The following is a 15161-nucleotide window of genomic DNA, read 5'->3' on the forward strand; positions in this document are numbered from 1 at the left end:
ATTTTAATGATTTGTATGTGGACAACTATGGACAACGAACACAATTACATTTTATTAATGGCAATTTGAATGCACAGAGATACCGTGACGAGATCCTGAGACCCATTCTCATTCCATTCATCCACCGCCATCACCTCATGTTTCAGCATGATGATGCTGAACATCTAGGAGCAACAACGGCTCAGCCGCGAAGTGGTAGGCCAGACAATCTCACAGAACGGGATCAACGAGTGCTGAAGCATGAGTTCCAAACTGCCTCTTGAAGCAATGTCAGCACAAGAACTGTTCGTCGGGAGCTTCATGAAATGGGTTTTCATGGCCGAGCAGCCACACACAAACCTAAGATCACCATGCGTAAAGCCAAATGTCGGCTGGAGTGGTGTAAATCTATTGGACTTTGGAGTGGTGTAAATCTACCACTATTGGACTCTGGAGCAGTGGAGGCGCGTTTTCTGGAGTGATGAATCGGGCTTCACCACCACAGTCCGACAGACGAATCTGGGTTTGCCAGATGCCAGGAAAACGCTACCTGCCCCAATGCATAGTGCCAACTGGAAAGTTTGGTCGAGGAGGATTAATGGTCTGGGGCTGTTTTTCATGGTTCCGGCTAGGCCCCTTGGTTCCAGTCAAGGGAAATCTTAACGCTACAGCGTTCAATGACATTCCACATGATTCTGTTCTTCCAACTTTGTGGCAACAGATATGGGAAGGCACTTTCCTGTTTCAGCATGACAATGCCCTCGTGCACAAAGCGAGGTCGAGATGGGTGTGGAATAATTTCACTGGCCTGCACAGAGCCCTGACCTCAACCCAATCAAACACCTTTGGGATGAATTGGAACGCCGACTGTGAGTCAGGCCTAATCGCCCAACATCACAGCCCGACCTCACTAGTTGAAAGCCTTCCCAGAAGAGTGGAGGCTGTTATAGCAGTAAAGAGGGAACCCACTCCATATTAATAGCCATTATTTTGGAAAGAGATGTTTGACGATCAGGTGTCCACATACTTTTGGTCATGTAGTGTATCTGTGTCCAACAGATGCATATCTGTATTCCCAGTCATGAAATCCATAGATTAGCGCCTAATACATTTATTGCAACTGACTGATTCCCTTATATGAACTGTAAATCAGTACAATCTTTGAAATTGTTGCGTTTTTATTTTTGTTCAGTGTAATATACTTATTTTACAAAAGTAATGAAGTGCAGATATCATATTTTGAAGTGCAAAGATTAAATATGACATCCAACCTACATACAACCAGAGGAGCAGGTCAGTCTGAGCTCTGTCTTTCGGCTCTAGACTCCATGCTGTACTGTGCTCTGCTGTGCTGTGCATGCATTGTGTTGTACATCTCATTCAGTGCTGTGCCATACTACGCTGTTGTGTCACATACTGTTGTGCATTGCCATGCCATATTGTGCTGTGATGTGCTGTTCCTCACTACCAAGGTGTACTGTACCATGCTGTTACTGTGCATGCTGTGTCTTGTGATGTGTGCCTATAAGTGTGCACTCTTTGTTTCCATTGCCGTCACGCCTGCACCCCTCCTCCCAACCCACCCCCCTCAGGAGGAGCATACTAACCCCCTGGACCAGCGGCTCACAGTGAGTACACATCATTCCACAATCCTTCACCTCATCCCCTCAGCCCCCCCCCCCCCCCCCCTCTTTCTGATCCAAAGAGAACTGTGTGCTGCCACACTCATAGATCAATCTGTGAAGAATACATTATGCAATCCTTTCATAGTAACTCTGGGTCCCCCTAGTGGTAGCAGCTGCATTCTGCACTCTTAGACATGTCTCACTGCTGTAAGGGTTTCTGATGATGTGACCCCACCCAAAAAAACAGAATTGTAACAGTTATGAACCCCTTTCAGGGTTGTGTGAAATGGCTGTAAGCCTTTTCTCAAATTAGCTTTTGATATTGTTGTCTGGTAGTAAGCTTATTGGCTAACTATTTCCATACCAGGCCTCGCTTTTGAGTCTCACTGTATTTGTCCATCTATCTTCCTCTCAGGAGATGGCGAGCACCCTGGCACAGAAACACCTACGATCCATCATCCTCAATGTGAGTGTCAGGGAAAGCCTGAGTGTACTTGTCTTCGATGGCACAAACCAGAGCAACATCCAAACAGGCCTTTATAATAACATGATGCTTTCTAAACAGCCCTTCATAATAACATGATGCTTTCTAAACAGCCCTTCATAATAACATGATGCTTTCTAAACAGCTCTTCATAATAACATGATGCTTTCTAAACAGCCCTTCATAATAACGTGATGCTTTCTAAACAGCTCTTCATAATAACATGATGCTTTCTAAACAGCTCTTCATAATAACATGATGCTTTCTAAACAGCCCTTCATAATAACGTGATGCTTTCTAAACAGCTCTTCATAATAACATGATGCTTTCTAAACAGCCCTTCATAATAATGTGATGCTTTCTAAACAGCTCTTCATAATAACATGATGCTTTCTAAACAGCCCTTCATAATAACATGATGCTTTCTACACAGCTCTTCATAATAACATGATGCTTTCTAAACAGCCCTTCATAATAACATGATGCTTTCTAAACAGCCCTTCATAATAACATGATGCTTTCTAAACAGCTCTTCATAATAACATGATGCTTTCTAAACAGCCCTTCATAATAATGTGATGCTTTCTAAACAGCCCTTCATAATAACATGATGCTTTCTAAACAGCCCTTCATAATAACATGATGCTTTCTAAACAGCCCTTCATAATAACATGATGCTTTCTAAACAGCTCTTCATAATAACATGATGCTTTCTAAACAGCCCTTCATAATAACGTGATGCTTTCTAAACAGCTCTTCATAATAACATGATGCTTTCTAAACAGCCCTTCATAATAATGTGATGCTTTCTAAACAGTACAGATCCAGAACTCCTAATATATGTGTCATCTTTCACAGCATGTTATCCGAGGCAACCGACCTATCAAAGCTGAGATGGCACACCAGCTGTACGTGCTGCAGGTGCTTACCTTTAACCTTCTGGAAGAACGGATGATGACCAAAATGGATCCCAGTGACCAGGTAAAATGACCAGAAACTAACAGAAGCGGTATTTTCTGGTTTTGCATTCCCTGAATCTTTAAGCTGAACCATTTTAGCCCTATTCATACTGATTTGATGTTTTTATGTTCTGCCCTCATCCATCTCCAGGCCCAGAGGGACATCATTTTTGAGCTGCGCAGGATTGCGTTTGATGGGGAGAATGACCCTAGTGGCACGGAGAAGAGAAAGGCCATGTACACCAAGGACTACAAGATGCTGGGCTTCACTGTGAGTCCAGCTAGTGGGTTGTTTTCATCTGTATAGCTCTCTAGAGGTGTTGAGTTGGAGTGTGTGGATGTATTAAAGTGATTGTTTGGGGTCATAAAGGGATTGTTTGCTTCTGTAGAGGTGTTGTTTGGGTTGGTACAGCTGCTGCTCTCTAGAGGAGTTGTTAGGAGGAGTTATGGTCTGTCTGTGTCATTGACTCTCATGTCGGTTGTCGCTCCAGAACCATGTGAACCCTGCCATGGACTTCACTCAGACCCCTCCAGGCATGCTGGCCCTGGACAACATGCTCTACCTGGCCAAGCTGCACCAGGACACCTACATCAGGGTGAGTCTGTGTGTTTCACAATTGGTACCCGTTCCCTATATAGGGCACTACTTTTTACCTATATTGCATTACTTTTGACCAGGGTCCTGGTCAAAAGTAGTGCACTATGTAGGGAATAGCTTGCCATTTGAGACGCAGCCTTTACCACAAGGTTTTCTACGAAACAAATCTGAAAAAGTAATAAAAAATTTCAAATGGTCGAAATTCAGTTTTCCCAAGTGTGACCATTGTGTGTGTTTCTCACATCAGATTGTTCTAGAGAACAGCAGCCGCGAGGACAAACACGAGTGTCCCTTCGGACGCTGTGCTATCGAGCTCACCCGAATGCTGTGTGAGATACTACAAGTGGGAGAATTGCGTGAGTACAATGCTCCCACTTCTCATACATGGACTCAACACATTTACATTACATTTACATTTACGTCATTTAGCAGACGCTCTTATCCAGAGCGACTTACAAATTAGTGGATTCACTTTATGATATCCAGTGGAACAACCACTTACAATAGTGCATCTATATCTTTTTTTGGGGGGGGTTAGAAGGATTGCTTTATCCTATCCCAGGTATTCCTTAAAGAGGTGGGGTTTCAGGTGTCTACGGAAGGTGGTGATTGACTCCGCTGTCCTGGCGTCGTGAGGGAGCTTGTTCCACCATTGGGGTGCCAGAGCAGCGAACAGTTTTGACTAGGCTGAGCGGGAACTGTGCTTCCACAGAGGTAGGGGGGCCAGCAGGCCAGAGGTGGATGAACGCAGTGCCCTTGTTTGGGTGTAGGGCCTGATCAGAGCCTGAAGGTACGGAGGTGCCGTTCCCCTCACAGCTCCGTAGGCAAGCACCATGGTCTTGTAGCAGATGCGAGCTTCAACTGGAAGCCAGTGGAGTGTGCGGAGGAGCGGGGTGACGTGAGAGAACTTGGGAAGGTTGAACACCAGACGGGCTGCGGCGTTCTGGATGAGTTGTAGGGGTTTAATGGCACAGGCAGGGAGCCCCGCCAACAGGGAGTTGCAGTAATCCAGACTGAAGATGACAAGTGCCTGGATTAGGACCTGCGCCGCTTCCTGTGTAAGGCAGGGTCGTACTCTGCGAATGTTGTATAGCATGAACCTACAGGATCGGGTCACCGCCTTGATGTTAGTGGAGAACGACAGGGTGTTGTCCAGGGTCACGCCGAGGCTCTTAGCACTCTGGGAGGAGGACACAATGGAGTTGTCCACCGTGATGGTGAGATCATGGAAAGGGCAGTCCTTCCCCGGAAGGAAGAGCAGCTCCGTCTTGCCGAGGTTCAGCTTGAGGTGGTGATCTGTCATCCACACTGATATGTCTGCCAGACATGCAGAGATGCGATTCACCACCTGGTTATCAGAAGGGGGAAAGGAGAAGATTAATTGTGTGTCGTCTGCGTAGCAATGATAGGAGAGACCATGTGAGGATATGACAGAGCCAAGTGACTTGGTGTATAGCGAGAATAGGAGAGGGCCTAGAACTGAGCCCTGGGGGACACCAGTGGTGAGAGCACGTGGTGCGTAGATGGATTCTCGCCACGCCACCTGGTAGGAGTGACCTGCCAGGTAGGACGCAATTCAAGAGTGAGCTGCGACGGAGATACCCAACTCGGAGAGGGTGGAGAGGAGGATCTGATGGTTCACAGTATCAAAGGCAGCAGATAGGTCTAGAAGGATGAGAGCAGAGGAGAGAGAGTTAGCTTTCGCAGTGCGGAGAGCCTCCGTGACACAGAGAAGAGCAGTCTCAGTTGAATGACCAGCCTTGAAACCTGACTGATTTGGATCAAGAAGGTCATTCTGAGAGAGATAGCAGGAGAGCTGGCCAAGGACGGCACGTTCAAGAGTTTTGGAGAGAAAAGAAAGAAGGGATACTGGTCTGTAGTTGTTGACATCGGAGGGATCGAGTGTAGGTTTTTTGAGAAGGGGTGCAAATCTCGCTCTCTTGAAGACAGAAGGGACGTAGCCAGCGGTCAAGGATCACAGATGGCTTTACGGCTGACATGGCATTCAAGCAAGCCTCAATCTGTTTGGAGCTTTCCAAGCTAATCAGAATGGCCAACCTCATGAGTTCTGTTGTACATGTATCGTCAGAGGGATAACTGATTCACTCTGTTCATGACAACCACGTGTTATAATAAGCGTCCACTGTGTGTGTGTTCCCTCTCTCCAGCCAATGAGGGCTGCAACGACTACCACCCCATGTTCTTTACTCACGACCGGGCGTGGGAGGAGTTCTTCTGCGTCTGCATCCAACTGCTAAATAAGACCTGGAAGGAGATGAGGGCCACGGCTGAGGACTTCAACAAGGTCAGAGTTCAACCACCTAGAGACATTTGACCACCACAGAATCTCTGAACCGCATAGGCTGAGTCACAATTCTTCACCCTTGTCCGGAAGTGTGCACTTGCACACTTTCTCGTATGGATTTTACAATGTAGAAACTCCCTCCAACCAATGCTTACACCAATCCTATGCTTTTAAAGTGCACACTACTGGAAATTTGTGGAAATTTGGATGTAGCCATTGGCTCTGATGCGTGGTTGACTGTGGTTGGTAATCCATTGTGTTGCTAACCCTTGGTTGGCCAGGTGATGCAGGTGGTTCGGGAGCAGATCACCCGTACTCTGGCTATGAAGCCCTCGTCCCTGGACCAGCTTAAAGGGAAACTACGAGGCCTCAGCTACTCTGAGATCCTGCGTCTGCGCCAGTCAGAGAGGATGAGCCAGGACGACTTCCAGTCACCACCCATCATGTCAGTCCCACATCCACGTTAACTCTTGACTTTGGCAATCAGATTAGCCTGCCTCTGTGTTTGGCTTCTTAACCCATCATGTTATTATTTTAGCCTGGCCTGAGTCTTGTCTTGGTTGCTGTTCAATACTATGAGACCTACTGTGTGTGTGTGTGTGTGTGTGTTGCAGTGAACTGCGTGAGAGGATCCAGCCAGAGATACTGGAGCTGATTAAGCAACAGCGACTGAACCGCCTGTGTGAGGGAAGCTGCTTCCGCAAGCTTGGCAACCGCCGCAGACAAGGTGAGAACCTTACACACATGCACAATAACAAATATGTCAGCATTTGCCTGGAGTTTTAATACAAATATTTTCTTACTGTTGATTTACTTCATAGGACTGATCACTACCTTTGTCTTTATTCCTAACTTTGTCCTTTGTTTTGTCCTCAGAGAAGTTCTGGTTCTGCCGCCTGTCTCTGAACCACAAGGTGCTGCACTATGGAGATCTGGACGAGTCTCCCCAGGGGGAAGTGCCTTTTGAGCTGCTCACCGACAAGAGTGAGTCTTCAGGCTACAACCCTCTGTCTCCCACTGACTCTCTACAGTGATGGCTCTCAGTGTCCTGTGCAATCATGACTATTTAAGATTTGAGTGAGGTTGTCTATCTTAAAGCTCATCAGGTGAAGTCTCAAAGCACATGGAAAGGCATCAGCTCTGAGGTCTGTTGTAGGCTTCAGTTGTACTTTTTTTTAGGCATAAGCCACACCTCATGTTGTTCTCAGTCTATCTCTGAGCTGATATTGCACAGATATGGATGGCAAACAATCAAGTCTTAAAACGGACTGATCCACATCACGCCTAGAGCCGTGGAACTGTGCAGTGGCTGACCTAGATACATGCCTGTTTCATCTCTTTTTAATTTCCTGCTCTTTCTAATCTTCCCCTTCAGTCCCCGTGTCTGATATCAAGTCAGTGGTGACGGGGAAGGACTGTCCCCACATGAAAGAGAAGAGTGCACTGAAACAAAATAAGGTACTGTAGCCTACCAGCAGAGGGCATGCCTGTTAGTAAGACTGATATGCAACTACTAGCCCTTTCTCTTATTCATCTCAATGGTTATGGATTGTGTCCCAAATGGCAACCTGTTCCCTTTTATAGTGCACTACTTTTGATCAGGGTCCATCCATGGAATATCTAGTCATTCTAGTGCATGCGGTTCATATTAGAGTTGTGGACATGAAATGTGCACTCTGTTCTGTGTGTAGGAGGTGTTGGAGCAGGCCTTCTCAATCCTGTACGATCCTGATGAAAACCTCAACTTTGTGGCTCCCAACAAATACGAGGTAAGCAACCCGTTTTATCCCCAGAATAAATACAACTCTGAAGACATGTACAGTTGAAGTCGGAAGTTTACATACACCTTAGCCAGATACATTTAAACTCAGTTTTTCACAATTCCTGACATTTCATCCTGTGAAATGTCAGAATAATAGTAGAGAGAGTGATTTATTTTCAGCTTTTATTTCTTTCATCACATTCCCAGTGGGTCAGAAGTTTACATACACTGAATTAGTATTTGGTAGCATTGCCTTTAAATTGTTTAACTTGGGTCAAATGTTTTGGGTAGCCTTCCACAAGCTTCCCACAATAAGTTGGGTGAATTTTGGCCCATTCCTCCTGACAGAGCTGATGTAACTGAGTCAGGTTTGTAGGCCTCCTTGCTCGCACACGCTTTTTCAGTTCTGCCCACAAATGTTCTATAGGATTGAAGTCAGGGCTTTGTGATGGCCACTCCAATACCTTGACTTTGTTGTCCTTAAGCCATTTTGCCACAACTTTGGAAGTATGCTTGGGGTCATTGTCCATTTGGAAGACCCATTTGCGACCAAGCTTTAACTTCCTGACTGATGTCGCTTCAATATATCCACATAATTTTCCTACCTCATGATGCCATCTATTTAGTGAAGTGCACCAGTCCCTCCTGCATCAAAGCACCCCCACAACATGATGCTGCCACCCCCGTGCTTCATGGTTGGGATGGTGTTCTTCGGCTTGCAAGCCTCCCCCTTTTTCCTCCAAACATAACGATGGTCATTATGGTCAAACAGTTCTATTTTTGTTTTCAGACCAGAGGACATTTCTCCAAAAAGTACGATCTTTGTTCCCATGTGCAGTTGCAAACCGTAGTCAGTTTTTTTTAATGGCGGTTTTGGAGCAGTGGCTTCTCCCTTGCTGAGCGGCCTTTCAGTCTATGTCGATATAGGACTCGTTTTACTCTCTATATAGATTATTTTGTACCTGTTTCCTCCAGCATCTTCACAAGGTCCTTTGCAGCTGTTCTGGGTTTGTTTTGCACTTTTCACACCAAAGTATGTTCATCTCTAGGAGACAGAACGCGTCTCCTTCCTGAGCGGTATGACAGCTGCGTGGTCCCATGTTGTTTATACTTGCGTACTATTGTTTGTACAGATGAACGTTGTACCTTCAGGCATTTGGAAATTGCTCCCAAGGATGAATAAGACTTGTGGAGGTCTACAATTTTCTTTCTGAGGTCTTGGCTGATTTCTTTTGATTTTCCCATGATGTCAAGCAAAGAGGCACTGAGTTTGAAGGTAGGCCTTGAAATACATCCACAGGTACACCTCCAATTGACTCAAATGATGTCAAATAGCCTATCAGAAGCTTCTGACGCCATGACATCATTTTCTGGAATTTTCCAAGCTGTTGAAAGGCACAGTCAACTTACACGGAACCCAAACCGGCTGCGCGTTTGCGCCATTGTGCATAAATGTATTTTTTGTCCCACCACACCAAACGCGATCAGGACACACAGGTTAAAGTATCAGAACAAACTCTGAACCAATTATATTAATTTGGGGACAGGTCGAAAAGCATTAAACGTTTATGGCAATTTAGCTAGTTAGCTTGCACTTGCTAGCTAATTTGTCCTATTTAGCTAGCTTGCTGTTGCTAGCTAATTTGTCCTGGGATATAAACATTGAGTTGTTATTTTACCTGAAATACACAAGGTCCTCTACGCTGCCAATTAATCCACACATAAAACGGTCAACCGAATCGTTTCTAGTCATCTCTCCTCCTTTCAGGCTTTTTCTTCTCTTGACTTTATATTACGATTGGCAACTTTCATAAATTAGGTGCATTACCGCCACTGACCTCGTTCGTCTTTCAGTCACCCACGTGGGTATAACCAATGAGGAGATGGCACGTGGGTACCTGCTTCTATAAACCAATGAGATGGGAAAGGCAAAACTTGCAGTGCGATCTGCGTCAGAAATAGAACTGATTTCTATTTTAGCCCTTGTCAACGCAGACGCTCATTGGCGCGCGCGAGCAGTGTGGGTGCAATAATTGAATAACATAGATTTCTAAATGTATTTTGCAACGCTTGCGCACGCATCGCGAGAGCGGTGTAGTCAGCCTGCTAGTGTATGAAAACTTCTGACCCACTGGAATTGTGGTACAGTGAAATTTGTCTGTAAACAATTGTTGGAAAAATTACTTGTGTCATGCACAAAGTAGATGTCCTAACCGACTTGCCAAAACTATAGTTTGTTAACAAGAAATTTGTGGAGTGGTTGAAAAACGAGTTTTAATGACTCCAACCTAAGTGTATGTTAACTTACGACTTCAACTGTATGTGAGTGTGTTGCAAATGTACTGTATGTTATCTGACCTGTGCTTGCTGTCTGCTTTGTGTGTGTGTGTTCCTGCCTGCCTGCTTGTGCATGGAGCAGTACTGTATCTGGACTGATGGGCTGTGTGCGTTGTTGGGGCGAGAGATGGGCAGTGACCTCACACGCAGTGACCTGGACACGCTCATCTCCATGGAGATGAAGCTCCGCCTCCTGGACCTGGAGAACATCACCATACCCGAAGCCCCTCCCCCCGTGCCAAAGGAGCCCAGCACTTACAACTTCACCTACAACTACGGCTGAGAAGTGTGTGTGTGGAAGGCCTGTTTGTGTTTACATATGTATGAGTGAGAGAAAGACTGTAGTGTGTGTGTGGGTGGACATAATTGCGAGTGTGCGTTTATGTATAGTAAGACAAGGAAACCACACACATCCCCTAACCACTACATCTTGAACTCAACGTCACTTGTCTAATGCTCTGAAATCCAACTGCCCACATAATCCAGGCAGGGTACTACCAATAAGTGTACCATCGTATTTAAATCACTATTATGATATGAGCTTTATTAAAAACCTTAACATTTTGTTTTGTAACACATCATTTCATGGCCTTATCAACTGTATGTGTGAAAAGAAACTCTGTGTGTTTTGAACAGTTACAGCTGAGCCCTACTATTGCTTCATGCATAACAACAGAACCAGATCTGTTTGAACGAGACCTGGGTTCAAATACTATTCCAAATATCTCAATTACTTTCACATACATTTCAAAGTAAATATTCAGATATTTTTTCTTTGAAAAGACAAGTACTTGAATATTGGAATATATTTGGAAATACACTTGGAACATATTGGCATGTATTTGACAAATCTCAAATGCACTGACTTAAATACACTCCCATGCATTTAACCCAGGTATTTGAAAATAGTATTTGAAATAAGTACTTGAAAATACTCTCATAGTAGACTTCCAATAGAAGTAGTTGATTCAAGCCACATTATTTGAAAATACTCAAACACAAGTATATAAATAGCAAATAATGAAATACAGAAGCATTTGAACCCAGGTGTGGTTTGAACTGGTACTTCATGGGACAAGGTGTTGTTTTCAAGTCACTCTCCATGTCCTCTCATCTTCTCATTCAGTACTAATCTATATTATTGATGTTTGTTATGCACAATATAATTATATTTTTGTAAATGATTGTGAAGAGAAGGAACACTAACTTTCTAGCAACCTACTAATTTGACTTCCGTGACGTGGTTATTGAGAAATATTGAGCAAGACTAAGCTAGGTATCACACTCTGTTCTCTGCAACAGACAGAACTCTCAGATCAAGCAGTAAGCCATTTGTAGGCTTGTCACATGTTTTTCTTCTATAATTATTCTACTTTGTATAGTCCCAGTTGCCAAATAGCAATCTGAATGTGGAGACGGTTTACACTAAACAAATGGAGATTTCACCATGCAAGCACTCTGAAGTCATCCGTCATATTCTCTGGCATTAGTAGGTCAGGAGATTGCCAAAATGTCTCTAACATGAATCCTCAATGATCAAGATGTTCAATATCGGATATGTTTTTGTTGTATCTTACACAGCTAATGAAAGTAACAAGAAATGTGCTCAGTATATGCTATTGGAGTTTGGTTGCGCTGTACGTAAATTAATAGGATTTAGTGGTCTTGTATTGGAAGTTATTTCAACAAAAGTGTTTCTGTTCTGAGTCATTCCTTTGGAAAAGGGTTCTGGGTCTTGATATTTGATGTCCCATTGTTCATAGTACACAATCGGAAAGGGATGTTATGTAAGAGACATCACTTTCAAAAGCTTGTAGCTGCTTAGAGAATTCTACAAAATTCCACATTGAACCAAGTGGGGTTTCTAATGGACACCAACAATAAGGAGACTTTTGAAGAGGCTTTAGCATCTGGTACTCTTTTACATGACTTGCTAAACCATGACTGTGTTCAGGCTAGTGCTGGTACTGAATGACATGTTTGTCACGAAATAACTTTAAATTTAAATATGGTATTCATATGTAAATCATTGTCTGTATATATTGTGTTGCCTTATTAAAAAAAGTGTTTTGTGTGAATAAATACAAAGCTAAACTGGTATGGTATTTTGGCCTGGAAAAGAGGGTTTTTAAATTGTCTTTAGCTTTTCACACGTGTTTACTGTATATCTGCATGTATCCAAGTTTATTGACTCCTCTACATTGTATTGGAGAGTCAGTCATCTACTACAGGATCGACTAAACAAAACTGTAGTCAATGTTGTACAGTATAATACCTCATTTCATCAGATATCTTTAGAAATAATTCATAATGTATCAATTATCTTTGTGAAGAATTCAGTTATAGTACAGCAAAAAAAGATGCAATACATCCAAGGCAAACTGGAAATGCCAAAATGTTTTCAAAAGCAGTTTGACACAACTTGGTGTTATTAACAGTACACCACATCAAGCTCCACATCAAGCTCCTGGTGTTGAAGGTCCCATATGTAGTCCTTCGCAAAATGTGTGATTTGGATGATAGGTTTCAGCAGCAGCACATCTACATCCTCATTTACATCTCCCTCCTTATCGTAGTCCTTTAGGGGAAGGATGCAGTTCATTGGGACGCCCAGCTGATTACTGCATTCTTCCATCTAGAGAAAGATGATGAAATCAAGTAGAAATATGTTGCTTCTCTATGTAACGGATTTAGCTTCATAACCTCATTCTCCAGTTTGAAATTTGACATCTACAAATTATATTTGTTGGCCATTAAATACTGGCATAACTGGCACATGATGGTACTTTTAAAGGAACTTCAACAGTGTTCAATTATCTGACTCACCTTTTGTTAGATTTTCTTGCTTGTAAAGATATTTCTCAGGTTGCCATCCATCAGGTTACAGTTCTTGTCCACCATTACACAACCGGAGGGATATCTGGCATGGGTTGAAGTGAAATACGTTAGTACAGACATTTTAGGCTTGGTACACAGGTAACAAACGTTCCCACAACTTTAGAGAACATTCCCTCAAGAGTCTCATTAGGTCGTTAACGTTTTCATAGGTATGTTTCCTGATGTGCATGGAATGTTTCCTAGAGACCATTCCCTTAATGTCAAATATCAAAACATACCCAGAACGTGGTTACCATGTTCTTATGATTTAAGATATGAATGTTCTAGACACATTTCATGGGAACGTTGCAAGAACATTGTGTCCAGTTTTCGGTGGGTTAGGAGAATATTCCATCAACGTCCTCCTAACCACTGTCCTAATAAGGGATAGCTCTAGGGCATGTGCTTATTGTGCCAGTAGTTATGCTCTGTCCTGTCTAGAAGAAACCCTAACCTCTACTCCGTGGGCACATGTGTAGATCTGAAACAAAACAAATCTAATTTTATTTGTCAAATGCGCCGAATACCTTACCATGAAATGCTTACTTACAAGGCCTTAACCAACAATGCAGTTTTAAGAAAAATAAGAGTTAGGAAAAATATTTACTAAATAAACTAAAGTAAAAAATAAAAGAGCAATAATAAAATAACAATAACGAGGCTATATACATGGGGTACCGGTACAGAGTCAGTGTGCGGGGGTACAGGTTAGTCAAGGTAATTGAGGTAATATGTACACGTAGGTAGTTGTAAAGTGACTGCATTGATAATAGATAATAAACAGTGAGTAGCAGCAGCCTAAAAAAAAAGGGGGGGGGGTCAATGCAAATAGTTTGGGTAGCCATTTGATCAGCCATTCAGCAGTCTTATGGTTTGGCGGTAGAAGCTGTTAAGAAGCCTTTTGGACTGAGGGGGACTAGGCGTTGTCGTGCCCTCTTCACGACTGTATTGGTGTGTTTGGACCATGTTAGTTTGTTGATGATGTGGACACCAAGGATCTTGAAGCTCTCACCCTGCTCCGCTACAGCCCCGTCGATGAGAATGGGGGCGTGCTCAGCCCTCCTTTTCATGTAGTCCACAATCATCTCCTTTGTCTTGATCACATTGAGGGAGAGGTTGGTATCCTGGCACCACACTTCCAGGTCTCTGACCTCCTCCCAATAGGCTGTCAAATCGTTGTCGGTGATCAGACCTACCACCGTTGTGTCGTCAGCGAACTTAACGATGGTGTTGGAGTCATGCTTGGCCACACAGTTATGGGTGAACAGGGAGTACAGGGGGGACTTAGCATGCACCCCCAAGGGGCCCGTGTTGAGGATCAGCGTGGCAGATGTGTTGTTGTGTAAGGCTGTAAGCAAAGGCTGAAAGCAATGACTGTAAGTAAAGACTGTAAGCAAAGGCTGTACGCAAATGCACTTTGAAGTAAATCTCAGCTTTATTAAAAGTACACTCAATGTTTGTTTTTATTGATCCTAGTGATTCAGGAGTATCATCAAAACATGCCCCACCAACATTAGACAACCCGGGGTTGTCATTGTAAGGGGTGAAGGACTCCAGGATTTTTGGGGTCAACTCTGACTCCTGTGGTTGAAATCGAAGGAGCTGGCTCTTGCTCGACTCTCTGCGCACATGTACACACCACCTCATTAATGCGAGTCCTACTAGGAAAACTAATATTGCGTTCTAGAGAGGACTGGCATGTGCATGAAGCTTTGCATTTGCTCATTAACTTAAGAATAAAAGGCCTATTTTGTTTGAATATACATTACATTACATTTAAGTCATTTAGCAGACGCTCTTATCCAGAGCGACTTACAAATTGGTGCATTCACCTTGTGATATCCAGTGGAACAACCACTTTACAATAGTGCATCTAAATCTTTTAAGGGGGGGGGGGGGTTAGAAGGATTACTTTATCCTATCCTAGGTATTCCTTAAAGAGGTGGGGTTTCAGGTGTCTCCGGAAGGTGGTGATTGACTCCGCTGTCCTGGCGTCGTGAGGGAGCTTGTTCCACCATTGGGGTGCCAGAGCAGCGAACAGTTTTGACTGGGCTGAGCGGGAACTGTGCTTCCTCAGAGGTAGGGGGGCCAGCAGGCCAGAGGTGGATGAACGCAGTGCCCTTGTTTGGGTGTAGGGCCTGATCAGAGCCTGAAGGTATGGAGGTGCCGTTCCCTTCACAGCTCCGTAGGCAATCACCATGGTCTTGTAGCGGATGCGAGCTTCAACTGGAAGCC

At 43.9% G+C, this 15161-nt stretch overlaps 1 protein-coding gene across 5 annotated transcripts in view; it reads left to right on the forward strand.

The window, feature by feature from the left end:
* Positions 1-12154, forward strand: part of LOC106583331 (engulfment and cell motility protein 2) — a 32241-nt gene extending 20087 nt beyond the window's left edge. For 3 of the 5 annotated variants that reach the window (XM_082967584.1, XM_014167394.3, XM_014167395.3), the window contains 13 exons: positions 1572-1607; positions 2020-2070; positions 2947-3069; positions 3199-3318; positions 3539-3643; positions 3893-4001; positions 5814-5950; positions 6232-6395; positions 6565-6677; positions 6827-6934; positions 7326-7408; positions 7642-7719; positions 10132-12154. In XM_082967584.1, the coding sequence (XP_082823710.1) occupies positions 1572-1607; positions 2020-2070; positions 2947-3069; positions 3199-3318; positions 3539-3643; positions 3893-4001; positions 5814-5950; positions 6232-6395; positions 6565-6677; positions 6827-6934; positions 7326-7408; positions 7642-7719; positions 10132-10332 (1428 nt within the window). In that variant the 3' untranslated portion in view covers positions 10333-12154. The remainder of the gene's footprint in view (positions 1-1571; positions 1608-2019; positions 2071-2946; positions 3070-3198; positions 3319-3538; positions 3644-3892; positions 4002-5813; positions 5951-6231; positions 6396-6564; positions 6678-6826; positions 6935-7325; positions 7409-7641; positions 7720-10131) is intronic. The other 2 variants (XM_014167396.3, XM_014167397.3) reach the window with 1 other exon arrangement.
* Positions 12155-15161: the final 3007 nt, after the last annotated feature.

This window comes from Salmo salar, chromosome 22 (assembly GCF_965601325.2).
Source record: "Salmo salar chromosome 22, fSalSal1, whole genome shotgun sequence".
Lineage (NCBI taxonomy): Eukaryota > Metazoa > Chordata > Actinopteri > Salmoniformes > Salmonidae > Salmo > Salmo salar.